The sequence below is a fragment of the Manacus candei genome, unplaced genomic scaffold (assembly GCF_025592945.1).
Source record: "Manacus candei isolate 608988 ecotype Guabito, Panama unplaced genomic scaffold, ASM2559294v1 h1tg000026l, whole genome shotgun sequence".
In the NCBI taxonomy this organism is placed as follows: Eukaryota; Metazoa; Chordata; class Aves; order Passeriformes; family Pipridae; genus Manacus; species Manacus candei.
This window is the reverse complement of record NW_026138074.1, coordinates 4,678,473-4,706,364: the sequence shown is the minus strand read 5'-3', so window position 1 is coordinate 4,706,364 and position 27,892 is coordinate 4,678,473. Positions and strand designations below refer to the sequence as shown.

At 41.0% G+C, this 27,892-nt stretch overlaps 1 protein-coding gene across 7 annotated transcripts in view; it reads right to left on the bottom strand.

Moving 5' to 3' along the window:
• TOPAZ1 (testis and ovary specific TOPAZ 1) overlaps positions 1–6,326 on the bottom strand; it is a 42,778-nt gene extending 36,452 nt beyond the window's left edge. For 4 of the 7 annotated variants that reach the window (XM_051788952.1, XM_051788949.1, XM_051788953.1 and 1 more), the window contains exons 1-2: positions 4,269–5,666; positions 190–2,869 (exon numbers count right to left, since the gene is read on the bottom strand). In XM_051788952.1, coding sequence (XP_051644912.1) covers positions 190–2,869; positions 4,269–5,427 — 3,839 coding nt within the window. In that variant the 5' untranslated portion in view covers positions 5,428–5,666. Of the gene's footprint in view, positions 1–189; positions 2,870–4,268; positions 5,667–5,757; positions 6,236–6,305 lie in introns of those variants that run through there. The other 3 variants (XM_051788955.1, XM_051788954.1, XM_051788950.1) reach the window with 3 other exon arrangements.
• Between the last annotated feature and the right edge of the window lie 21,566 nt (positions 6,327–27,892).

Genomic DNA, 27,892 nt, shown 5'->3' with positions numbered 1-27,892 from the left:
TCCAAGCTCTTACGAAGAACAACTTAATTTATCTGCATTCAGAATACTGACATAGCTTAATCAAATTTGACACTTAGAAGCAACCCAGAAATTATTCTTTAAAGAAGCCTGACCACTACAACCAAAGTATATTCATATGAGAAAAAAGTACTTAGGAGTATTGTAAGAAAAAAAGAATTATATGCATACCCAGAACTATTCTCAACCAAATGTCTCTTTTCTGAGGTAATGGGAGACTCAGGCTTTGTGTCTTTAATGCAGATATTAGTACAGGACGCTTTCACTGGACAATTCTCACATGCAAGGGCTAGCTCCTCTTCATTACTGGTTCCAAAAAGATCAGGGTCATCCTGAATCACATCAATGACAAGAATATCTTGCTTGTAAGCTTCAAGAATATCTGGTGAATTCTGACTATCATCATTTATTTGCAATCCAACAGGGTGGTCAACCGATTTCCAAGAATGATCAGGAAAACTAGGTTTCAGCACACATTCAGAACCGGAGAAATCAGGCACAGATGACTCTGGTTGTCCATCAAGAAGAGGATGTCGATATGCAGAAAAACTTTCGGGGAGCACAAATATCCCATTTGAGAAGTTTTCAGAGCCATTGTGCTGAAAGTCCTTACTGTCAATCTCATATGCTGTTTTCTTTACAGAAGCTGTAGATGTAGCATCACTCATGACAGGAAAAGGGTGCTGCTCAGAATTTACCAGCACAGTCTCTTCACCTGTCTTCTGTCTTCTTGAATCACCACTGCTTTCAAGCTCAAGTGGACTACAGGTTTTTCTTTCAAATGAATGGACAGATTTCAATTTCCTGGATTCAGGTTTGTTTCTACATAAAGGAATTCTGAATTTCGTCAGGTTTTCAGGGTTTAACCCTTTAATTAGCTTTAAATCAGAAAATGTCTGGTTCACTACTGATACTTTAGAGCTAAAGTTTATTCTATTTGTGTCACCTGTAGATGTACCTTTCTGGACTGTCACAGACAGGTTTCTTTTTGTTACATCTCCTTCATTTCTATCTTTTTGTTTTGTTGTACCCTTCTGGACTGTCACAGACAGGTTTTCAGTTGTTACATCTCCTTCACTTTTATTTTTTTGTTTTGTTGTACCCTTCTGGACTGTCATAGACAGGTTTTCAGCTGTTACATCTCCTTCACTTTTATTTTTTTGTTTTGTTGTACCCTTCTGGACTGTCATAGACAGGTTTTCAGTTGTTACATCTCCTTCACTTTTATTTTTTTGTTTTGTTATACCCTTCTTGACTGTCACAGACAAGTTTCTATTTGTTACATCTCTGTCATTTTTATCTTTTTGTTTGGTTGTAAAATTGCAGGTTCCTTTAACTTCCTGCACATCATCATGGTTAAAAGCCAAACTGCTTCTATCTGCATTAACTGATGATTCCCCATTTTCATTACTCATTCTCGAAGTCTTGTAAATACCTACAGAAGAGGATTCCGGCGCTTCAAGTGAAGTCTGACATTCAGTATTTGGATCAACTCTTTTATGTGCAGATTCTTTTGTAATTTCTGCTGATGACACAGGCAAATGCAAGTGTCTCAAACTCCCAGTCACAGCACTACCTCCTACAGCTTTAACACTGCTTTTATCAGAGAAATCCTCAAAGGCAGCTTTTAAAAGTCTTTTTCCTTCTGAGATGGACCCATGATTTTTATAAACCCATTCAGAAGTCCTGGCGCAAGATTCAACAGGCCAAACTTTTTTACCAGTCATGGGTACTGCTCTTTGACAGGTAAACTGCTGAAATTCCTTATTCACATTGTTCAATTTTCCCCCTGTCTTGCTTTTGTGACAGTCACAAGTATCATGGCCCTGAGCTAGCGCTCTCAGGGTACCTGAGGCAGCTGACTGATGTGCCACAGTGCTTGAATTTTCTCCTTTTGCTATTACAGAGAGCTCAGATCTCTTCTTAATGGCATTTTCAAATGCAGGTACTTTGGTACTCTTCGTTCTCCAGGCTGATATATTTTGTGCTTCATGAGTATTTTTTCCCTTATGAAGATTTAATTCATGATCACGTGAATCTGACAGAGTATGATTTAGTCCTGAAACTGCAAAGGAGCTTGATATTGCAACTGCTGCTTCTGCTTGTAACTCACACTTACTGCACTCATTAGCCATGCCTGTGAAAGTATTCTGCACTTCTGATTTCTCTGTGATTTTCATCTTTTTTCTAGGCTTCCTACCACTATTCCACTTTTTTTCCCTTAAACACTTATTGCTTTCACTCAGACAACACGAAAGGCGTCCTTCTCCATTTTCATTTTTTTCTTCATTAGACGATAAACCACCTTTTACAGGTGATATCTCATTTAGCATTCTACTATTGCTGCAAATTGTATCACTCACTTCTACAGTACCATGGGCTACATGGAAGAATCCATTTAATTTATAACTGCTGGTAGTTCCACTAGTTGAAAGCTTCACTAATGTATTGATGTAACTACAGTCTTCTAATCTCACATATGGATTCTTTTCTGTTGCACAGAGCAAGCCACTACAATGTTTAAGGGCATTTCTGCAATGTTCAGCATCACATTTTACAGATGTGTTCACTTTTTCAGCTGCAGTCAAACTTTGCAAGTGCTTGATTTGACCATTTCTGGGTTTTCTTTTCTTAGGCCGACTTACTTTATACTGCACACCAGACTTTTTTGTTACAGCACGGCATAGAAAGCTCTTGCTTTGAGTCCCACCTAAAACAGCAACCATAGGAGATTTAGAGTAGAGAGATTCTGTTTCCTTAGAATCTTCTGGTCTGTTTTTCTCTGTCTTTACATTCTTCACAGCCCGTGAAGTACCGGAATCTTGCTCAATTGCTTTCAACTGCTCCCCTGCTGATTAAAAAAGCACAGAAAACACTAAAAGACTACCTTATTGCAATATTTTATGAAGAGAACAACAAGAAAACCAAACCCCAACATTCAAGGCTACTAAGAACATGACACTGGATAAGGTTAAGATATTTCTGTAAAGTTTTACCATTTTTTTAAAATGAACACTACCAGCAAACTTATTTTAAGTCTTATTTTAAGAAACAAATGCAAAGATTAACAAAACCTTAAGGCATCATAAGGACATTGCAAGTTGTAAATTTGTTATACATTCCACAGAGGTGGAAACCAAATTAGAGCAAGTCTGGCATGAAAATGCAGATGCTGTTTGCACACTCAGCCTTAAAATCTTTTGTTTACACAGTAGATTCTCTGTAAAAGGAAAGCTTATTCAGAAGAATATATTTCAGATACAGAGTCCAACCAAATGCATTAGACTGAACAAGATCCAGCAAAACTACAGGACTTCCATTTTTATAGACTACTACTTTTTGTTTCAAATACAGATTATGCAAAAACAGTACATCTGAGAATTTAGACTAGAAAATGTACTCAAGAATACGCTAGTAGGTTTTTTTAGATCTTAGGTTTCAAAGATACAATTTTGATCTCAGTTTTTCAGAATATGGTTTCTAGATAAAACATTTATTAATAATCTACAGTAAATACTTGTCATTTGAATGTATCCACATTGAAAGCAAGAAGAATGTCTTTTAGACAATCATTGTGAAAAATAAAGAAACTTTTAAAAATCCCCCTTCAAAATTGTTCCAGTTTGATACAACAGTCACTTAAAACATGAAAATACAATAATTGTTTCTACATCTTTTAGGATTTTAGAGAATAGCAATTAAAAAGCAAAAAGTTTTGGAAAAAAACTCCAGCATCCTGTAAAGGCAGGTTGAAACAAGACAGCATGATACATATTCAAAAATAAATGGACAATATACAGATGAATGAAGAAATGACTTATTTTGGCTTTGCTGAAACTACTGCCTCCTTTCCTGCTTGTGCCTGACCTTCTCTGAAGGAATGGGCAGACTGTTTTTAAGAGAAGCTAATTCCAGTACTCCTTACCCAGGGCCTGTTGCTGCCAATATTCCTTCTCTCTCCCCCTCACCCTTCCTCCCTCCTGATACCCCCCCAAAAGGTAACTGGTCTCTTCTCCTTTATGTTAAAGGCTGCTTCTCCTTCAAGAAAAGCCTTTCCTCTTTCTAAAAATCTGTTTTCTTCCAAGACTTCTATTCACAGTACTTTAAAGCACACTCCAGCTCTTACCTCTACACTTCTTGAACTAAGTAAACAGCCAGTTTTTAAAGGTCATCCTGAAGCACTAGTATCTTGTTCTGGGAGCCCAAATTCTGCACCTGTACTTCTACAGTGGGGTTCTCCAAGTGCTTACCATTTTCCCCTGGGCTGTCTGCTCCTTTCTGAGGGACTGAGCTCTGCCATTCTTCTTTCGTGCAGCGCTTGTATGTCTTTCGTCTGGTTGGTGGTTGTTCTTGTCCATCTATGCCCTGTACCAGTGCATTTCTATCCCTCTTCCTCATATTCACAGGTTCTTTCCCAGACTCCGGACACTGTGCATGCAGTTCTAGCAAAACAGAACTACCTTCCTTTCTGGGACCGTATAGTTTTGGTTTCATCAATGATATCCCGCCTTTCTTGCTCAAGTATTTCTTTTCTTTCTCCTGCGTCCCTAGTTGTCTTGATCCAACTAAAGGACACCCATTCAACTTCTCTGGTATATCAATCTCTTCCTGATGTTTTGGTTCAGTCATGGCTTCCTGACCCCCCAAATTCTCCCTAAAATCAGGGATTTGCCTATTCTGCATCATCATTGAGTCAGTGCATTTCATTTCAGTACTCCATGTGACCTCTCTGGGTCGCAACCCTTCTGGTTCCGGAAGACAGGAAATGCCACGTCTCTCTGCGCTCTCAATTTCTTCCTCTGAAGATGGAATTTGTAATTTTATATCCATACAGCCGTATTTGCCGTCTTTTTCTGAACTCCTTGAATCCTCTTGGAAAACTGAGAGGTCCAAGTGGTCTGAGCAAGGTTCTTTCCTCTCAATCCCTTCTGAGAACTTATTCTGCAAAGTAGTTCCCGAGAAAAACAGCTGCTGACTTTGCCCTGTCCCTCTCCTTACAGTCTCTTCACAGCCTACTGCTGCACCCGTACCTGCTGCCTGTCGATCTTCACTCTCGGCTGTGTCTGAAATTGGCGGAGCCACACCGCTGCCGCTTCTGGCAGCCCTCCTGTGCTGTATCCCCCTGTTTTTTCTACCTGGGAATTCCCGGCCGTTCTCACCTTGCTCCTCCTGCACGGGCAAAAGAGGAGCAAACTGCCCAAAGGAAGCGCTGGCGAGCCTGGCAGCTTGCACGCAGGTAGGTAAGGGCTGCTCTGGTTTTCTCTTCCGCGCCAGGCGAGGACTCCGCTTCGCTACGAGCTTTCTCCCTGGCTCACACCCTGCACCCTGGCAGCCGGGGCCGGCGCCTTCCGAGCCAAACGGCCCCACCTCGCTGGCCGATACCATTTTCCCCGACCTCAACCGCGGCATCTCGGTGGCGCAAAGACAGCAGCATAACCCAAAAAAACCCACTCGCAGGTGCACCCCAGTGAAAGCCCGGCCCCCGCGGCGGGCACAGGCCCACCTCGTAGGGGAGCACAACCCCCCTCAGGCCTCACGGGTCACCCGAGGGGGCCCTGGCTGACAGAAAAGCCAGGCCGCTCAGGAAAAGCCCACGGCCACAGGCGAGCCCCTCCCGACAGCCCCCCCACCCCCAGCCCGCAACAACCCCTCACAGAGCAGGGCTGTGGAGGAAGCAGCCCCGCGCCTCCCCAGACTCAAGGCAGCCGCAGACCGCAGCCACCCGCGACACCCTCTCACCCTCTACCCTCGTCCACCGATCCGTTTCTCGACGCCTCCTCCAAGCGCCGCCTGCCCGCCCGCAGGGCCGAGATGCCGCCGCGGCGGGTAATGGCAGTAGCGGCGTAAGGGCGAGGCGGCGGGGCGAGGCGCGGACCCCTTCAGAACCTGACAGAAGCCCCGTCCCGCAACACTCGCCCTCCCGCCGAGTCAGCAGTGCCGCCCTCACGCCTGACCCCCACCGCCGGGGCGGGGCTCAGCATGGGGGTGGCAAGAGCGGCTCCTCCGCACCGCGGGGCTTTGGTGTCGGCAACGCTGGGCCGGGTGGTGGTGCCGTGGTTTGGGTACACCGCCGTAGTGCTGCTCCCGTGTTGCCCGTGCGAAGCTGCCGGGCCGGGCCGCAGCCGTGGCTCACGGGGCGCCCAAGGTAACGGGGAGCTGCCGTGTGGAGCTGCCACACCGTGCAGTTCCAAACGCCCGGCTCGCCCCGAGGTGAGAGCCGCGTAGGAAAATACCCAGGCTTGCCCGTTCCTTCAGGTGTTCCGTCCACCTCAGTGAAGCAGCATTACCTGCCTCATGTACAACGCTTCAGGAGCCCTCCAACTCTCCAACACTGAGGGGTCATGCACTTGTTCCACGGAATCACAGAATGGGTCAGGTTGGAAGGGTCATCTGGTCCAACCTGCCTGCTCAAGCAGCATTGTGTTCCTTAATACCTCCATTGGGATTGCTCTCTGGGCCATCTCTTTCAGTGCACCCGCACAGTAAAGAAATTCTTCTTCATATTCAGGTGGAACTTCTGTGCATCAGTTTCTGCGAGTTGCTTCTTGTCCTATTGCTTGGCACCACTAAGAGCTTGGCTCCATCTTTTTGGCACCTCTTCTTCAGATACTTACAAACACTGATGAAGTGCCCTCTCTGAAGGCTGAAGAGGCGCAGCTCCCTCAGCCTTTCCCCCTAAGACGCGTGCTCCGGTCTCTTGATCATCTTTGTAGCCCTCTGCTGGACCTGCTTCAGAAACTCCGCGTGTCTCTTGTACTGAGGACACCAACTTTGTATTTAAAATAACACAGAATCTCAGGGCTAGTGCTACAGAAAACATCACTCAAACAGATTATATAGTCAGAAAACAATAAAAGTCAATGTTTGGGCTTTGAGTGGGGTGATAGTTTCAACACAGGTGGAGAACACTAAAATTTCAGGACCATCCACCATGCGATAACATAAACATATAGAAGTTAATTTACAATGTTGTACAAAGATTCAATCTAAGCAGCAGGTGCTATGAAAATCACAAGTTATTAAACTTAATAAGGTGATACTCTAACGCCAACAATGCAACTGGCAAAATTGCACATGGTTGGTAAATGACCGTGTCCTGCAAGCAGTCCCTTTCTGTTCACAGGTGGTCTCTGAGGGATCAAGTGCCTTATTCAAATTCATTTCGCTCTGGCTTAGTGCTTTCTGGTGTTCACATCTAATGCATCCTCATTTGAGACCTGTGCATGGAAATAAGGTGCTCTGTGTCACAGCTTTCTGGAAGTGCAGTACAATGGATGTAAAACAGTAGTCGAAAGGGCATATTTTACTAATTGGCATTGGCTCACTCTGTGACTTCAGCCCATGTAACTTTATCTCTGCTTCTCCATCTAGAGGTAGAGATAATATATCTCAGTACAAATAAAGACAGAGAACACTGGATTTTTGGTAAAAGCTCTTCATAGGTGAAGAAAGAACAGACAGGCTGGGAAATTGTTAACTTTCGTTTGCTTACCATCTTCTTAGGTTGCAGGTACATACTTAAGTACAACAAAGAAGTCAATGAGTGGTTAACTAAAGCTAATCAAAGCAGAAAATACAGATGTCTTAGTTTCTCCATTGGTTCTGGTGCTTCAGCTCCTTGGGGCAGAAAGGACCCAATAAAAGGGGCTTAACAGCATTTATCATTGTCAGTGTTCTGCAAGGCCAATATTACAAATGACATTCAGCTCTGACAAAACTTAACCATTTAACCTTCTCCAGTGTGTAACAGAATCTTTTAAGCTTGATAGCAAGATGAGGAAGAAAAAGATATGCTGAAAAGCAGTAGTAAAAAAAATCTGGAAGAATGGCATATAAATTCTTACTGCTCTCCAGTATAATTTTTAAGAGTTTAATATTTATTCAGTTTTTTACAATGATGAGAACTCTACTCAGACCAGATTTTCATAAAATGAATAAAAATTTACTTGAAATGAATACTAATTAAAGACATTCTTCATTAAAATCCTTTGGAAAAAGGGCTAGAGCTTCAGAAAGGACACTTTGAAGCAGCTGTGGATTATGTTAACAAACAGATTGTATTCAGTTTACAATATGGCTAAAAAGAGGTAGTATAAACATTGTCTTGCAAAGTGGATCAATTTAACCATCTTTTAAAAATACTTAAAAGAAGAGAGATTTTTAATATGTAGACATTTAAAGAAATTCTGTGTCAAGTGTTTATTAAAACTCTAGGTTATGAAAGTGGAAATAACTTTAAAAAATAAACAGCTTAAGGAGGAAAAATGAGTTATTTTCACATTCCAACAACATTTGAATTAATAATACTACAAGGAAATGTTTAAACTTTATTTTTAAATTATATATTGTTTAGAAATAAAGATAAAAGCTTGTTTCTCTTGAGTTTTGTAGTCCTGTATGTCAACATCTAAATGCCATATCTAGGTTTTAGAACTGATTCAACTTTTGCTGATCTATTGCTTAGTTTCAGTGATTTCTTGTTCATCATAGACACTTAAAGACAGTAATAGAAAGATGAGGTACTGAGTGTCTGAAAGTAAAAAGGGAATCCTAGTCCCTAAAACATTTTTTGCCCAGAATAACCAGTACACTCAGAGGTGCCTGGCAATTTCCAAGCAGGCAAAAGGAACTTGTGTGACTACATTTATATAAAGTCCATAAAATTATTATTTTTTTCTCAGAGGAGTGTGTGCACTTAACTCCTGAACCAATATAATTTACATTGCTACTGTGGAGAAACTGAGGCTGCAGATCCAGCAATGATACATTTGAGTAATCCTCTAGAAGTTTTCAAAAGATTGAAATTTATAAACATATAATCCAGCTACATAGGTGAGCAAATTATATAATTTTTTTGTTGGGCTCTATTTTAGACTTTGCTAATATACTCACCTAGCAATAGGAATTAAGTTGTCTTTTTTAGCTAGGGAACTGGAAAGAATTAACTTGAAAATGAACTGGGCTTTTTTTGTGAGGCAATGTGAAAAATGTCCCCCTGGACCACTTATTTTTATACTGCTTGCATCTTCATGCCTGACTGAGGGATAGATTTGTTATCTCTAGCAAACCTTAGTGAAAAGAGTTTGGCTGTGCTGTAATAACTGAGGCTGAGCTCTGAAGAATATTCCTGATCTGTTACATTCTTAAAACACACCAAATTAAGCTCTTAAGTGATACAACTAAATTGAAAAAGGATAAAGTTTTAGTCTAGCGTATTTAAGAACCTATCTTTTTTTAACCTCAAGGATTTATTTATTAACAGTTCTGAGCTATTGGGTTTGCAAAGGTAGAATCCAAAGACAGTAAACATTGATATGATTTTTAAATAACTTCTTTATCCTCTGCTTTCCGTTCAAATACGCGAGTGTTTTGGAAATAGGTGTATTGATAATCTGTTAAAGTAAGAAGTGGGTTTTTTTCTCAAGCCATTCATGTATATCCTTCTAAAACTGCCTTGGGTTTTCACTCTGAGGACTTAAGGCAGGAGCCACCTTTGACGCGGCATGTAATGAGAATCGTGCAAACTACCCATGTTGGGCTTGAGGTACAATGTGCATGTTTGATTCATGTTCTGGGTAGCTCACCTGTGTAGGTGTTGATCCAGTTTATACTGACAGCTGCCTGCTTGTCTGCCCTGACATTATGAGCTCTGCTGGACAAGGGCCAGCACGGTGCTGAGAGCAGAGGTACCTCGGTGCAAATACGTGATCTGTTTTGTGAAACAGCTGAGTGATTATGCTGCACGGCATCATGATGGTAGACTGGATTCACCTGAATCCAGTGAGTAGCTGGATATCTCAACCTTTGTTTTGGTGTCTGTTTTTATTATAGAGCTGTACAGGGCAGATTAAAGTAACTTCTTTTCCACCAGTTTAAAATGAGTCAGTGGAGGAAAAAGGACAGCTGCTGTATTTCGTAATGAACCATCTGGCATTTCTTGATAGATCCTCTGATTCCTAATTTACTACTGAATTGTGGCAGCAAGAAAATCAAAATTATTGATTGTGTGGAATCAATTTCCACTGGCAATTGTTGTGCTCCTTCGGTTTCTGTCAAAGGATAGTCATAGGAGGGATAAGGACCTCTCACACTGAGCTTTACAAGGCTTGAAAGTCATCTATACCACTTGCCTTTTTTTTGGTAATCATGCTGCTTGACATTTATTCTGGAGGACTGACTTTCCACATAATCACATCTGATCTGAACCTTACAGAAAGTGGCACTAATCAGTTTTAAGGTTCCACAAGGCAGCTCCTGTGTAAGGTTTGTATTCTGTTTTGTTCCTTTTCATTCATGGCTTTTTTTAAAACTTCCACTGCTAGAAGTTTAAGAAATAAACTAACTAGCTAGCTGGAATTAGAGATTCAAAAAATACAAATGCAGGAGAGAGATGCAGTAGAGGATTAACTAGTCAAATAGAGGACTACGTTTTCAGTCTGAATTTATTTTAAAATTATCTAAGTAAAACATATGTTTGCTTTAACTAGATAATACATAACCATGTACCTACCACTAAATCTGCCTTTAAAATCAACTTCTTTTGGTGGCTGGATGAAAAAGATGTGGGACTTAGAGGAAAGCATCTGCACACCAGCAAGTACGTGACACCCCCATCCTCCTGCCAAAAAGGGTTATGAAGTGTGATTTCTAGATCAGAAAGTTAAAAAAGAAAGGGAAAAAGGAAATGAAAGTTGAGTTAATCTAGAAAAGGCATAGAATTAGTAATGGTAGGGGTGCAGTAAGGTGTAGATAGAATGCGATAAACCAGTAGATAATCAGTGAAAACATTGCTAGAAAACAGAACAATAAAATGGCTTCAGAAAATCACTCTTAAAAAAAGAAAGGAGTGGTGAAGACTAAACAGTAATAGGAAACTTTTCTGTGATTCAGACTGACTGAAGAAACAGTGGGGGATCATCTTCAGCAGTGCTCCTAGGTAAAGAGAGCCTGAACTTTGAATGGTGACAGTGATCAATCGCAAACTGGAACCCAAATCTGAGTCCTAATTAATCTTGCTGTTGGGCATTGAACAGTGACTGGCTCCTAGGTTCAATTTCTTGTGCTGTGGTCATCCATTAAGGCCTTCCATCTCTCTCTGCTTAGTAGTGCCAGGGTGGCTGACAAGTATAGAGCCTCAGAATAACTTGCTGTGTCTTTTCTTCCTTGAATGATTCATCCATAAGCATCAGATCACATCCCTTAATATGTTATATACTTTGTATATGTAGTTTTGAACCTGAGGAGTGTATTTACAGTTCCTCTGTGTTTTTTAGAGCTCCAGATCTCTAGGAAATATCTGTTGCTTACTTTTTTTTTTGAGACTGTGTTACTCTTTAGCAGTGAAAGTACCTTTTACAGTTGATGAAACGTAATTGTTTCAGCCATGCTGACTGTATCGCACAGTGCACTGACTATAAAGCTTCCCCTAACCAAAGCAGCACACAACCCTTTTAAAATGTTTGCTTTCTTTAACACTGAACATTTTCCCACCAGCATATCCAGGATAATCTGTGGGAATAGTTGCATGAAAGCTGACATTATTGGTTCATGTGTGCAACATCTTGCTGTGTAAGAAAGAGGAGACGAGAACAGAGATTTACTTACTTTTGCATTCATCTTCTTACTTTTTCATTTGTAGTTAGTTTTGCTATTTGAAAACAGCAAAAAATTATCTGCAGATAAACCAGGGACATACTAGGTGCTTTAGTGAGGGTTGGAGGTAAAATTCATTGATGCTAAGTCAAAGCAAGGCACCCATTTAGCAGGGAGTCGCATTCAGCATACATTATTGGGTTAATATTGACATCACTTGCGTATCTTCATACTTTGATGAACTGAGTGTCTGGGTCATAACCTCCAAGTGGTATCTTAGCTATTTGCATTCTGTGTATGACAAGACAGGTTTATTTGAAATCTAAATACTCCCTGTCTGTATGCCTTGCTGCTTAGCCAGCATTTGGGGACAGATAATTTCTTTTTCATCTCTTCACCTAGATAAATATTTTTCTAATCAGCATGAGGATTGTTGATGTGTTTGTGTTGCCCCAGGTTCCATACTGTGTTAACTGCAAGAGTGTCCACTCTTCAACTTGTCATTTGGTGGGTCAGACTGAGCATGTAAGTAATTATGGAAAGTGTTATTTCTGGAGTAATTTTCCCACAAACAACAACTCCGTGACTGAGGAGAGCTGATCAGAATGCAGAATGCCTCAGTACCTGTTGGTGTAGACAAATATGTAATTACTGAAGAAATTAGATGTTTCACTGTTAAAGGAGGAATCATTTGCTGGACTGCCCTTCAGCCTTGTCACTTTCTAGAACAATTCCTTTGACACCAAATAGGGAAAACATCCTTTAATAATGTAACACCACAGCTCTGAAACCTCATTATAAGTCATGATTCTACTGTAGTTTTTTTGCATAATATCAAATAATAATAATATTATTAGTATTACATTGGTAGAATTCTAAAGTGAGTAGTTATATTCCTGATCCCCAGGTCAGTCAGCTGACAACAACTGAATGAGCCATCTCAAGAAGATGAGATGACATGGCGAAGACATGAAGACATGAAGACATGAACACTTTCTGAGCAGAGACTGTACATAGATGGTTTAAAGACTTTTATTCATTATGATAATTGAAACTGTACTTTCACTTCTTATTTGGCATGTTGCTCAACATGAGAATTGGTGTGCTCTGCATTAATCATATTGTGATGATCAGGTGAGAAGTGAGGTTATGTATTCACACAGCACAGGGTACAGAAATAAAGAGTAGGTCTTCTCTGATGTTACAGTATCTATGCAGAAGTACATTCCTTGCAGCTCAGGAGTCTCTCCTTCAAATGCTTACTCACTTGTAATAAGGCTGGCCATAAGTGATAATTCTCAGTTAATAACAATGTTGTTGTCACTGTTCCACAGACAAGTCAGAACAGCAAGGCAGTCTGTTTCCTTTTTGGCTGCAGTGATTATGTTGCATTCGCTTTTTGTGTGTCTGCATATATATGTCATTCGTTCCTTCCTGGCCTCTGAGTAGGTGTTGGGCAATTTTGTCTAAATTTGACTGTGGTGGGACAGAGACCACAGAGCTATTAAGTTCCTGCATATTTCATGAAGATGGACATCCATATAGATGGGAAATCATCCATGGAAAGAAAGGTTCACCCTTTATTAAACATGAGAGAATCCACAGAAAAGAGACATGTCATATATCTGGTCGTGTCCTACTGCTTACACAGCTTCTGATTATAAGATCTTGAACAGAGTTCCAGGCAGGATTGGGTGTCAGAGAATATTTTGCTTCGGAGAAAACCTGCTGGAGAGGAGAGAGCTTACACTTGCTGACAGAGCTTTATGACCAGAAGTGCCTAAATATTCCTGAGGGTTTCCTGAAGTCGAGGTACACAGGCTAGTAGTTGTAAAGCAGTATTAATCCCTAGGTGGAATAATATGTTTCTATACGTGGTGCATCTGAATGATTTTTCAGGAGTGTTCCAACAAATGAACCTCTTCCTTGGTCCATGTGAATTTACAGAAAAATCGTTTATATATATAGTTAGTGCTGTGTAATGAAATTATAAATAAATGTAAACAATATATTTATTTACATTAAAAGTATATAAGTTGCTCTTGTATATATGCAAATAGTTATTTATCTTTGCACCTTGTGTTTGAGTTTCCTATTCTGTTTTGAACCTTGAAAACAGACAGGTAATGATTTGTATTCGTTTTGTATGCTCAACAGTCTGAAAAGAGACAAGTGAAATCAGTCAGTTGCCTTATGTGGGCTAAGAATGATGCCTTCAGGGATTCAAGGTGATTGGGGCTAGGCACATGCTGAACTGAAACCTTTTCCTCTGCCGCAGGATACACTTGATACCTTGTCTTTTCTCCACCATCCCATAACATTTACACATTTATGTTTGTCATATAAATCTGCATTGGGGTCTTCCTGAGGGCTGTTAGCTTTTTGTTCCTGGCCACTGAGGAAATTAAAAGTTATAACCAAAGACAAATAATTATTTCTAATCAGGAATCTGTTTGGATATTTTTAACTAACATCTTTCCTTTGGTGTGGTTACAGGCTTCTGTGAATAAAATATGTTCCCTTACTCTATAGGTGGTATCTGTTAAAACAGAAAGATAAACAAACACATTACTACCTCATTAAAAAAGTCAAGAACTATGTGAAGCATTTAATTTTGTTGCTGCTTTTTCAGAGACCTGTTTTCCGATACCCTCATCCTCCTATTCTCTTTCCCCAGATAAATATTTTGTGCGGAGTGGGATGGGAAGGAGGTTATTATGAGGGGTTCAGAGGCTGCATTGAGTCCTTACATTCACTTTGGAATTTGTTGGTGCACTGGATGTACTGCACTGCCGGGAGGCCACACATGGAGTTGAGTAGAGCTCTGCAATGGATTTTCTGGGTATAGCTTAACTCCAGAGAACGAGCAATGAGTCCTGTACAAGTCACTGCCTGATCTCTTAGTAAAAAACCCTTGCACCCCAGTGGTACCCCTTTTGTCCCCAGCAGTCTTGAGCAGGGAATGCTAGGCAGAGACTGTCAGTTTTGGTTGGATTCAACTGGATGTTATTAGTAGGACAAAAACCAACACAAGTGTTGCTAAAATATAAAAATTATGCAGGACCCTCTGGCACCTGTTTCTGGCAGGCACAGCCATCCAGTACTGGGCTGGGGGCTTGCTAGGAAGCTCTGCTCTCACTTCTGCAGAGCACTGGCCTCGGGCTTTGAAGCCTTAGGTGATGTTTTATCCAACCCTTTGTTTTGAATGGGTGATGTAAGGATTGAAAGATGGCCTGAAAGCTATTGGAAATGTAACCATTTCCCTGACATCTATGTCTTATGTGTGAGTGGATGCTAAGTGAATGAGAACAACAAATTCCTCCATGCCAGAACCAGTATGCTGGAACACTCACCTCGGATTTTGTATCTGTTGTTCTCTTTCAGGGTGACAGCAAACTTTGCTGACCAGCATGTGTTGGCTCCATGAGCTGGAGTTTGTGCTCTGCCATCACAGTCAGACTTCACACATGTACAAGCCCCTGCATTTTGGGAGAAGGAAAAGAAACAGGAGAAGCAGAAGACTGTGGAAAGAGAAATCCTGGCATGCTCTGTGAGGAGACTGCCGTTTCTGTTCCTTCTGCTCGCTGTTCCACTGTGCATGAAAGCTTCAAGCTATATAATATGAATTAGTACATAGCCTATAAAAAGGCTATAGTATATAGTCTATTTTTGCTATAAAAACCAAACTAAACCAGCACGCCTCATTAGTCAAGTGGAGATTGAGAGGTACTGTTCTGAAGAGGAATTATATATGCTGCAATAGTATTCACTAGGATGCACAACCTAAACATTTTTATCATCCCCTCCCAGATAACTTCTCATATCATCCTTTAAGGAAGACTCACCATTTAAATTGCAGGCTTTTGGGTCAGGGACCATTATTTTCAGTGTCTTTGGTTCCCAGAGTGAGACATCAGCTGATGGAGCCTGGAAGTTGCCACTGTGCCCTGTACACGTGAGATAACAGCAGTAACATTTGCAGGGGCAACTAAACAAAGAATTTTATCATACATGGCCTTTAAATATTGACTAATTGATTTAGCGCTTGAAAAATATTTGGGGCTTGTGGATTTGTCTACTTAAACTGTAAATAGCTGCTGCTAGCAGTCTCCAGCTGGATTCAGGAACACTGCTGGTCTCAGTGACCTTCCCTCCTGTTCATTTTTTGTTGCTAAAAGTAGTTGGAAAAAAGAATTAATCAGGACTGTCATTCAGAATATTCAAATTATAGTAATCCCTGTGTTCAAATGTATCTTTTGTGAAATAAAACCATTTTTATGAGAAGGAAACTAAATTGTGTTGAATTAAAATGCCAGAGGTTGTTACAGCTGGGTATTTATATAAATTCATATGCTCAATTTTCCTTGCTATTTTATGAAATTCTCATGATAGGACTTGTTTTTCCAGAATCATAAAATGTTTTAGGAGAAATATAGGTTGTGGATTTTTCAGGAATGAATGGCTGCCTTGCTTGCAAATTCCATCGTGGAGCAAATGACATGTCAGTGTAGTGAATTTGCAAAGTTGTAGCCAGATAGTGATGAAAACCTAGTAATACTTTGATACACTGATAAACAGGAAGCATTTCTCTGAAAAACATAATGGATGGCCCTTTCTTGATTGTTAATCTATGGTGATATTCTTAGGGAATAGAAAGTTAGTTCTTGCTGAAAGTCTGAACACACAAGCAGACTTGTCTGTACAATAGGAGTGAAAGAGTTTCTTTAAGAAACTAGATGAATTGACTCTCCAATTGGCTCTCCTAAGTGCATCTGGTCTCTAACTGTGATATATTCTGTCATCTTTAATCACTTTACAGCATGTATAACTGGTTGGCTGATACCAAATAATGCCTACCACTCCACTGGGAATTCCTGGGCGTTTTTGCTGTATCTTTTACTCAGTGTAAAGTTTATACCTTAAGATAATATAATGTAGTTCAACTCACTCTAAGATATATCATACTAAGAGATCCTTAGTTTTCAAAGGTTGTGTTTTCCTTTTGAAGGAGATCCAAGAATTTAGGTTTTGCCAAAAATGCCTCACCCCAAACCCATGAAACCTTCACTGAATAGAGTATTTCTTTCTGTAAGCAACAAGTTTGGACATTTTTCAGTAATGTCTTTCTGGTTCTGCCTGTGCCACATAATGGAATGGGGTGAGAAGATCCCAGAGGAAGGACAAATTGAGGTATTTCCTGCAGCAGCAGCAGTATAGTTGTCTCAGTGTGTTGCCCTAACCAGCAGGGCCTAACCAGCCCTTCTGAGGTTGCAGAAATTGTGTCCTGGAGTACCCTTTCAGGGTAGAATCTTTCTGATTTCCACCAAAGGTTCAGACCCCTCCAATGGATGTTTTTCTGAGCAGAAAAAAAATCTGAGAGAAAAATAAAAAAAAAAGCCTGCCAAAATTTTCCAGCTGGCTCTTGTTGTTAATGTGGGGAGGGTGCATGGTGTTTTTAATAGCTAATAAAGATGTTGATGTGTTACTTTATAATGAAGCTTAGTTTTGACTGTGGAAATGTGACTAATTCTTCCACAGATTTAACACTGACACAACAACACAGCTAGTGCTATTCTCACTAGCTTAGATCTCTCACCTAGCAGCACCTTCTGCTAAATTAATCCTTGCCTTTTCTGTCTTACTTTTGGATGTCTGAAACTAGTCTCCTAGGAAGGGTTGAACACCAAAAAACATTGCTCAGTCCAAGGGGCCCTGCCTCAGGTTCCTGGCTTCATTTTAGCATCATTGACCTGCACCAATCTCTTGAAAATGTCTGCCCATGAAGTTAACCCGTGGACATGAGACACCACTGTGTTGAAATGACTTCTTGAATAGGACCTTAAAATGCAAACTTTCTGTGTGCTGTATTGTGCTTTATGCCAAGTCCTCCAAGCTGCTAATTGCTCAATTAGCAGTCTGATTAGCTTGTGGTGGTTAATCATGTCATCTTTGCTGAAAAAAGGGGCATAAAAGCAGAGGGCTGGAAATTTTCTGGGTGTCATGTGTTTAGGAGGACAGGTGGTGACAAACGCGGGTGCTGGAAAGATTTATCCAAAGTGTGTGTGTTCCCAGCAGATGGTGCTGCGCTGGTGGCCATGAGCGAGGGATGTGTCCAGGACTGACAGCTCCTCATCCAGGTACCAGCCCTTTCCAGCACTCTGTGAGATGCAACTTGAGATGCATCATTTATTGAGGGAAGGGGATCCCGAGGACACTGGAAATTGCCATCATGCAATGTGGAAGGAGCCTGTTTACACATGTGCATAGGTGCTGCACAGTCTGAATTTCCCCTTATGGTGTTTTGTTGTATTTGTGTTAATCTTTTAGTTAATTTGCACTATGAGCTTTGTATTGTATTCCCTCAAGGTTTGCCTAATTTGTATAAATATACAGCGTACTTCTGGGGCTAGAAAGGATTCACACTCTCATTTCATTAGTCCTCTTGATTAAAGAATTATAAAGCCTTTTGGTAAAGAAAGAAAAAAAAATCTTCAGCTCACTTCCTACTCTGCCATTTTTGGAGTGATTTGTGGATGTGAAAAGCACTTAGCAGTAAAGTAAGCAAAACTGCAATTTTCATATTTGTTTTATAAAAATCACATATGAGCACTGTACTCAGAAATCGACACTAAAAAATGTGAGTTTTCATTAAGCTCTGGCTTGTGTTTCTCGAACAGGAAGACAACGGCAACAGCCAGAAATTATTTTGATGTCCTCCTACAATATGACCAGTTGCCTGTGACACATGTAGTGCCTAATAGGGCACTACAAGGTTCCTGTGCAGTGGGGAAGGGACCCCATGGCTGGTAAGACCAGCCCTAGAAATAGTAACTTTTTAATATTAAATTCTTCTCACAGAATTTGTCTAATAGTCTGAGCAGACAAACTTTTTAGGGCAGCTTTCATATCACTGGCGTCTTTTATGCCTCGACTTGATGATCCTTCCGACTCAGAATATTCTGTGAAATCTAAACATGTTTCATAGTGTTTAAATGCTGTGTTGTAAGTATGGGGGAGGAACAAAAAGTTTACGCAAAATGCTGTGGATTACCCTGTGCTTTGAAATACCACCTGATTTTTAAAGACCTTATTACAAATATCATAGTAACAATATAGTAAAACCCCTAGTGTTATTTAGTAATAATTTTTTAACCCTGGAGTCAAAAGACCTGGTTATCAATGTGGAATGTAATCAAGTAGAATGAGCATATAAAAAATCTTCATAAGCAACAAAACAAAGCAGCTCAGTGTTGTTTCCCTTGCAAGGCCATGGCCTTTTCATCATGTTGACTGCACAGATATAGCAAAGCTTGCAGTATTTTCTTCCTTGCCTTTTGTGATTATCACTAAGCAACTGGCCCCTCACTGTTTCTGTGCTCAGAACCGGTTTAGAGAGATTTGCATAATTTCAAACTTTTTCTCTTTTAAAAACTGTATCACAAATTAATGGACTAAAAGGAAAGTGCCTTGAATGAGTGACATTTCTTTGTTGAAGAATTAGAAATTACATTATCTTCTCTAGCCCTCTGTGGAGGGAACATGAAAAGTGTCTCTGCCGCCTCCACAGCATCCTACTGCTGTTGATATTTTGCAGGTTTGGAGAAGGTGAATTTTAAGGGTGCCTACAAGCAATGTACAGTATGTATAGGCTTGCATATGTGTCCCACTTCAGTAGCTGAGTAAATCGTATGTTGTCAGTGCAATTCAAATGGTTTGCTACATTGCAGCACAAGATATTTCTATGCAGAGATCCAATTTATATAAATGAAATTTACTGCAAAAAATGTGTCTGTACTACTTCTTGTAAGTCTCTTCCTGGGAGTAGGGAGTTCTCTTTAATCACAGAGGTTGAACTGGACTGGAACATAGAATCATAGAATTTAGAGTGTTAAGGTGTTGGAATGGGCCTTAAAGGTCATCTAGTCCCAGCCCTTCCTGCCATAATCAATAAACCTTTCTGTCCCACTCCAACATCTGTGTTGGAGACATGTTAGCTATGGAAGAAATGATTTTTAGAGGTATGTCTAGATTTTCTTTCTAAACACTGGGCATAAAAATGAGTGCAACAAGAAGTGTGTGTCCTACACTAGCTCTATTCCATGCTCACAGAATCTGCTTAAAAAGAATGGTAGCTTTTTACAGGGATTCTAAGCTCTTAAAAACTGCATCACAGATTGTTCAGGATATCATCTGAGTAAAGCCTTTTGTTAGCCTCAATTTAGTATCAACAAAGAGAGATAAGAGAAAAGGATGTCCTGGAGATTTTCCTAGTGTGGACTTCATCCCTTTTTGTTCCATCATGAAATGAAGAGACATCCCTGAAGGTACCACACATTTCTGATATAGGAAGCACTGAAATGCTTTGTATAAAGCTGCAAGATGCAAAAAATGATGTGCAACCCTGTCATCGTGAAACGGCATACATGTCATGTTCATAGAGTGGCTGTTGCTGACATGAGTTCCCTGGTTAGTTCCTGGGTGAAGCTGACCACCTGCAGTGTCAAATATCTTCAGGTAATAAAGGAAAATCAAGTGACTCTCAGCTCCTCCTTTTTTTGTGCTTTAATCCATTTCTGAATGTTATGGAAATATGGGCTGCTGTGTAGCAAAAGTCTGTATTTTTAATTCAAGTTTTAATTCCATAAATGATCACGATCTTCAGTTCATCCTTATAGCAGACTTTCATTAACAAGTAGTAGGAAATTATCTGAGAAACTTCATTGCTTGATACAGATGATTATGGCAAGCTAATTGCCAGTTCAAAATTTCCCTCCTATGATTAAAGTTTTAGAGACCCTGATGACACAGTTATGGGACACTGCTTTTCTTTGAGATTAGTTGTCTTTCATTAAAGACTAGTTTTACAGCTTCTGGTATTGGATGTTTCATTTGAAGAAACCTCATTTTTTCAAAGCAGATAAGAGCCATTCTGCTCTCTCAATTGAAATTGTGTGGAAGGGGACCATACTGTCTTGTGAAGATGGTATGAAAAATCCCATTTCCAGACTACTGGTATAATAGGAAATGCCATTCCCACACTCCACAGAAACAGCAGGGAAAGCGTGGTCCTGACCCAGACAATCAAAACTTTAATTGTAAGGCTAATTCTGATTTATTGCAGACTTCAGTGTAATTTGTTTTTCACTGGCACACACTCAGAAGAGCCAGGTCTCTCCCCTTTCCCTCATGCCATTCCCTGTACATGGCATGAGCCATGAACTAAGGTAGCTGCGCTCATGCCTGGAGTCTCAAAACTTCCCCTTACAGCAGCACAGCAAGCTACCATTTATTTTTAATTGCTCCCCACCGTGTAGGCCAATTAAGGATGAAGCCAGCAGGGCAAGGATCACTGGCAAAGCCTTTGAAGGGAGCAGACCCAGCATTTGCTTCGCCGGAAGGCTGCCATTCACACATTTGTGCAAGAATGCAAACAATTGGGCTCACTCAGTGGGATCGAGTGCTATCTAGTTCAGTCTGAACCACTTTCTAGTGCAGATGGCAGTGAGAATGGCAGCACCACTGAATATTATCCCCGGGGTTAGAAACTTTCCAAATGAGATTTCCATTCCTGACCCTCCCCATTTCAGCAGGAAACACCTGCTAAAGCAGCTTTAGGAAATGCCTCTCATTAGCAGCTTCTGTTTGAGCTCAGGTTTTCCTAGCCATTGGAATTTAGCAGGTTTAAGAACTTGATCTTTTGATAATAGGAAATAGAAAATATTAGAGGATAGTGGGTACAGCCTCCATTTTTGGTTCATGTATCCTGGTACCTTGATTATTCCTTTAAAATCCTCTTTTGGCACATTTATTTTTCCTAGCTTTTGAACCTCCCAGAAAAGAGAGTTGCCAGGTATCCTAAATAGCTTCGTAATTTCCAGGCAATCCTGGATGGAGGATTTGCTGGGTAGATTGGAATTAGCAACCCAGTATTTTAGATGCTTTGGGAAAGGTATGAGTCTGCAAATTTGGTCATGAGTGTTGTGAGCAGTCTGTGCTTTCCTGCTTCTGTGGAAGAGACCTAGCATTCATGTCCAGTTTCACACAGAACTGTGAAATATCAGTGTGCACAAACCCAAAAAGCATTGAGGAAAAGTAGGAAACCAAAATGGGGGAAACTCAGTTTTATCCTGGGAAAAGTTTCCGGGAGGGCTTGCTGTTCCTTGTGGTGGGCTTTTACAGGCTGTCGGCTGTGGCTGGCACATTGGCAAAGTTGTGTCTGCTCTGTGTTAGGGACACACAGAGGCTGGGCTCGAGAGGGGTTTGGTGTCTCTTCATGTCTGAACGTACATTGTGCAGGTAAATTTTTGTCAAAATAAGCCCAAGTTCTGGCTTTGTTCTTCTGTTCATTGCACCTACTGGTGTCTCCATGAGCCTTAGGAAAGCCTCCCAGTTATCCACTGGTTGGGATGGTGGAAGCAGTGGGTGCAGCCAGTCTGTCTGGCTGATGGCACTGACCTCCCCTGCTGTTTGTCAGCACATCTCAGGGATGCCAATTCCACAGTTCCCAACCTTTAAAAAAATATTTAATTTATAAATCCCTCTGGGTTTTGTACTGGAGAGGAAGACCCTATATGAGACCTCTTAGATTATTAACAACTAGCCTTTTAAGAATCACTTAAAATTCTGGCCACAGTCCATATGTATGCACAGGGGGCTTTTCTAGACAAAGATAGCCTTCAAAGTACTCATTAAACCTCCTACCTGGGCAATTGCTTAGTCTATCTGGGGAAGCCCTGTATGACTAAAAGGGCTGATGTCAGGTTTTAAAAGCTATTCTTCATACAGCAGCAATGGAAAATGATGCAGCTATAACTGAGACTGCAATTCCATCACGACTAGGCAGGTTTCATTTTACATGTATGCCATGTAGCCTGATTTTGCACATTATAGAAAACAGCCATTCCCTGGCTTGTCTGTAGGTTGGATTTTCCCCACAGAAACTTCTGCAAACACTGTAAGGCAGAAGGCCAGTGTGGCTTGGGTTATTCCCAGGTGCTTCCCACCTCCCCAGGTCCTTGCAGCACATCTCCCTCCTCTGCTCTCTGAGCTTCTCCCACTGCGAGTGCAGCCACTGCAGCCCAGCCAGCGGAAAAGAGGAGGAATTTCCTGATACATGCCGAGCCCCAGGAGCATCAGCTCCCTGAGCTGCCGGGCTCTCACTGACCAGGCTTTGCACAGAAACGTTGATACTGCAGATGAGAGGACTGGCATGCCTCTAGGACTAAAAAAGAAATGGAACTACTGGGCTTACTTTTGTTCTGGTCCTGGTTTATCTCTCCCTGTGTGACTGCTTTTAAGATTTCCCTGCATGTAGACTTCTGGGGATGCTGTAGCTTTCTGTGCCACATGAAGTCATTGTGAGGATCAGTTACTGATGGCTGTTAGAGCAAGTCATTAACATATTAACATTGCTAAGGGCATTTTTGTTGTATTTACAGTAAATGTATTTCAGCAGTAATGCAAAATTTAAATTAAATTTCATCTTTCTTAACAACAAGAAAAGCACTTATTTTACAAATTGTTCACCTCTCTGACAGATGTAACTTTGTCCTAATTTTTAAAAAGCTAATAATTATATACAAAATGTGTATAAAACAAATTGTTTCATTTGTAAGGTTTTTTTTCCTTTAGATACCTGTAACATTGCTGTATTATAAACATGGAAATTCTCAAACAGTCTTTTCCAGAAAGAAATTCAGCTTCTTAAAACTGTATAAATAATAACTGAAAGAAGACGTATTTGTGCTCTCCTGATAATGGAGTAATATGGTGCCTGTGTACATATTAATCTGGCATTCAGTGATTGTAGAGCATGGTGATCTAACAGTCTTCAGACTTCAGAGCCTGCATTCAGCAGTACATGCAGAATTGTTTTCAACATGGTAGAGAATTGTAGTGAAGGAAGAGACAAAGCTGTTCAGTGTTAGACAAAGGGTTTATCATTCTGATTGTCAGTAGTGTATGTTTTGTAAGTTAGGATATGACTGAGTGTCTATTTATATGGCTGTTATAGAAATATATGTGTGTGTATGTTTGGAATGGGATTTTTCAAAAGCACTCCTCTATGTAGTTAGTCATTTCACTATGGTGCTTATATCATGCAAGCTCAACAATTGTGTTACAAAACCCCCAATATTATGATTGTTTGTCTTGTTTTCCCTGTGATTGATAAGTTCTTGGTTCCATCAATACATCAAGACCACATTTATATACTAGAACAGGAGCCTGTCATTTCTGAAGAAAACAAAACCATTAGATAAAAGTAAACTGCTAACTTATATTCATGAGCACCTATCAGCATTTAATAAGATGGCATCCAGTTCAGACCAAAAGCCATATCCTGCCTTGTATTGACTATGTTATCTCAGTCTGGGGATTTGACTTGTATTTGCTTCCCATGTTTTTGGAGTCAGAAAGTCTTTGAAAGAAAACTTTCATTCTGATTTCTTACTGAGATGATAATCACATTTCAATCAGCAGGGAGTAGCTGGGTCTGCAGTTGCTGCAGTTGTTCTGGGTATTTTTGTGCCTGTGGTCTGGAAAGTGCTCCATTGCTTCTCCAGAGCCTGAATATGTGTTAAAGCAGCTGAAATGGAAAGACAGAGAGTCAGCCTACCATGACTGTCCATGCTGCTAAAACAGCATGTAGAGAACATAGCAGGTGTTGGAGGCATTAGGTATTGCACCCAAAATGTCTGAGTCAGCGCTTGCTGGGGAGGGAGGATGGTCATGGGAGTACAGGCAGGGATCGGCAGGCAGAGAGGACGACCACGCCACAGGAAAGCAAGTACAGATGGAAAGAACAATCAAATTTTGGAAACAAGTGATGGGAAGAAAAGGAGGCTTTGGCTGAAGTCGTGAGCTGAGACCCCAGGACCTGGGGTTGGTATTTGCTTTAGCCTGGACTACCTGTGTCATAGTGGGTAAAACAACTGCAGGGTTTCTGTCTTTCAGTCGCCCACGTGCACCTGAGAAGCAGCAGAGTATCTGCATGCAATGCCAAATGGATGAGAAGCTACATGTAGGCTGCAAATACAAGATGAGTTGCCCCTCCAGACTTAAGGTGATCATAATGTGAGAGGGCTTCTGGTCAACAAGCTCCAAACACCTTAACAGAATTCTTTGTTTAGATACTTCCCTGGGAATTTCCTCATCAGGGTTCTGGCCAGTTCAAGCCTCTACCCCTTGTTTCAGGAGGTGTTGTTTTCAAAACAGAGGTTTGTCCTGTCTGGGCACAAATATTTACCTTTCAGCTTTCATCTGATTTCAATATATGGGCAACATCTACCATTCAAGAAATGTATGTTTTCTTTTGCTAGAGGGATTGATTTTCTTTTCCCTGAAGATACCAATCACAGGACCAAACGTGTTCCTGAATCCATGCTTGGGTTAGGAAGCTGCAAAACCACCACTGCAAGGGAGTAGGAACCTAAACCTGTGTTGGCTCAAAAAAACAGAAACAGTCTCCCACCTCTCTTTTAAATCCATAGTGAGGGAAGGGAGCATAAAACTGGAATTAATGCATCTCAGCAAGTATCTGGAATAGCACAAATGTGGATGTATGTTTCAGATAGGAACTGGGCATCTAAATCTCCAGTTTGTTTGAGATTTTTCATGGTCATACTGAGCAGCAGTCATACAGGGGATGGCCAGTGGTATGCCATAAGAACAGTCCTGTAAGACTTTTTTTTATCTGTGTATTTCAAATCCCCACTTCTATCACATAAACTAAAATTAGAAATGTCCTTTCAAAAATCATTATACTCAAAATGTTAGCAAAAATTACTTTTGCTAACATTGGTGCATTTTATTCTCCTAGTGCAGCCCAGCATCTATCTTATTAGCCCAAATTTGCATTTGATGTAACTGCATGCCATGGATTTTGTCACCAATTATCATTCTTTTCCAGGGAGGATGTTTGTGATTTGGGCTGAAATATGCTAATTACTGAAAACCATCGACACGTGAAGAACTCAGTATTTCAGCGTATTCCCCACACCAGCGAGAGCGGTGAATGTGAAATACCACCTGTCAAGCACTTGCAGCAGATAGGGTGTACTTTCTGCAGTGTCCTGTGGAGTACAAGAGGTACGGGAAATGAAACTGCTGGAGGATGCGATGCTGTTGCTTGTCTTTGCGATCTGTACCAGGAGCAGCCTGGCAACGTGGTGTGGCAGGAATTCCTCAACTGAGTAGGAAAGGCAGCACCACGGCAAGCTGCTGAGCTTGGTAATGCTTCCCGTACCAAAAGGGGAAAAAGTTTGCAGGGGGATTTTTTTGTTTCTTTAAAAATCCATACTTGCAAAACAGCAACTTCCACACAAGAATAACACTGAGGATTATTTTGAAAGTGCTTTAAAAAGATTGCAAGAGAAGGGGATTGCTGATTTTTCAGAGCAATGCAAAGTTGTTGCTGCCTATTCATTTCATTCATCCTAAATACCCAGTCGCAGTTTAATTCCTAGATGTAGTGTATGCCCTTTCGTGTATAATCAGCCTAATTTGTCTTCAGCTGCAAGCAAGTGAACCAAGATTCATTTAGTTAAGCAAGCTAAGCAAAAACATTCTTTGCTCACAGATGGGTAAGCCAGCCGATATCTTAAGATAAATGAAAGGAATTTTGTTTTCTTTTCTTAGCTACTGTAAGGACTCCTATGGGTGGAAGAATGACAAAACAAATTTTGTCCTCCGTGTTTTTAATTAGTTAAACAGGGAAAGACTAATAGATCTCATCCTGGAATCTGGAATCCTAATTTGCAATATTGGATGTTGTTTTGACTTCAACTGGCACTTTTAACAAATAGACTTTTCACTAGAGGTTTTCAGAAAGACCGCATGTAATATTAGATGAGAGGTACTTAATTAATGTAGGAAAGTGCCAACAAACTATCAGCCAGCACCAACTTGTCTTGGATTTGAAATAAAAGGTATTTGGTCTGTGCTGCCTGCCTAGCAATTACCATTAAATGTGTGTGGATTTAGGCCAATTCTTAATGAAAAAGGGCCAGCTCACAATAAATGTCACCCATGTTGTCTTGAGTTACGGTGATAGCATGGTGAATGAATAACACAAAATGCAAACATCAATTTAGCTGACCCCAGGGCAACCAGTGGGAGGCAGAGATCGACTATGACACCCCTTATCCCTGTGCCCTGTCTAAGGGCACAAGCCAATAGCCAAATCTGCCCATCACACCTCTCTCCCAGAGAGCAAAAAGATTTGCAAAATAATTGCAGCAGGACATCACATTGTCAAAAGAGAGTGTACACAGAGGAAAGTGCTGAGAATCGAAACCCTTTTAATCCCAACAATCAATTTGAATATAAGCAGGACTTGCTACTAAGAGAACTGTACAACCATTTTTTAGCTGTATCCTTCCTTCTGACTGAATGCAGATGAAGGCAGATGGGGAGGGGAGAAAAGTGGACCTTTCCAGGCTCTGTAGAAAAAAGGTCCTCACTCTACACCATTTGTGGCTAATGAATTCAAGTGGGACAGACTTTTGTCCAGGAAGAATGCTCTTGTAACTTTATTACTCCATACCTATATACAGACTGTCTACTGACCCTGGGTCTGAGCTCTCCAGCCAGCAAGATGTTTACTTATCTCCCCATATACCACACGCACCCATGTGACTGCTTCCAGCCACAGAGAACAACCATGCTTCAAGCAGCTTTGACCTTGTGATTCTTTTCACAAACACACTAATCTTAGTTCTGGCTATTTTAGGACCACAATATTTTTGCTTTAGTATTTTCTTCTTCTTCTTTTATCATCCAAGTGGCTGGTAGGCTCTGGCATTTTCTTGGTAGAGGAACAAAGTTCAGGACAAGTTGGAGGTGTCTCAGCCCTGCATCTCAATGTCGCGTCCTCACAGGGTCAGAGAATAAGTGAACATGAACAACTCTTGCTGCTCGTCTCTATCTTTCCAGGAGGAATTCCAGAAGGTGCAGGAGCAAGGGAGGACAAGTCCTGTTCTGCCCCCTGGCACAGAGGGGGCAGTGAGCCCCTTTAACTAGGAGTGCAGGGGAAGGAGGCACAGTTTGCTCTACACCTGATGGAGAAGTAAACTGCAGTGAAGAGGTTAGTTTAGGAAGGAGGAGAAAACTGTGAAAACTGTGAAACTGCAGAAATCCTGCCCTTGGTGAAAGGATTGTCTTTGTTAGAGAGCAGGCTGATTGCCTTGGGACTGGTAAGAAGCTAGGGAGCTGGATCCCTCTTTTCTGTCTTCCACTCCCTGTGGTCATGAACTGACACCATGGGGGTCCACTCCCTAATTTC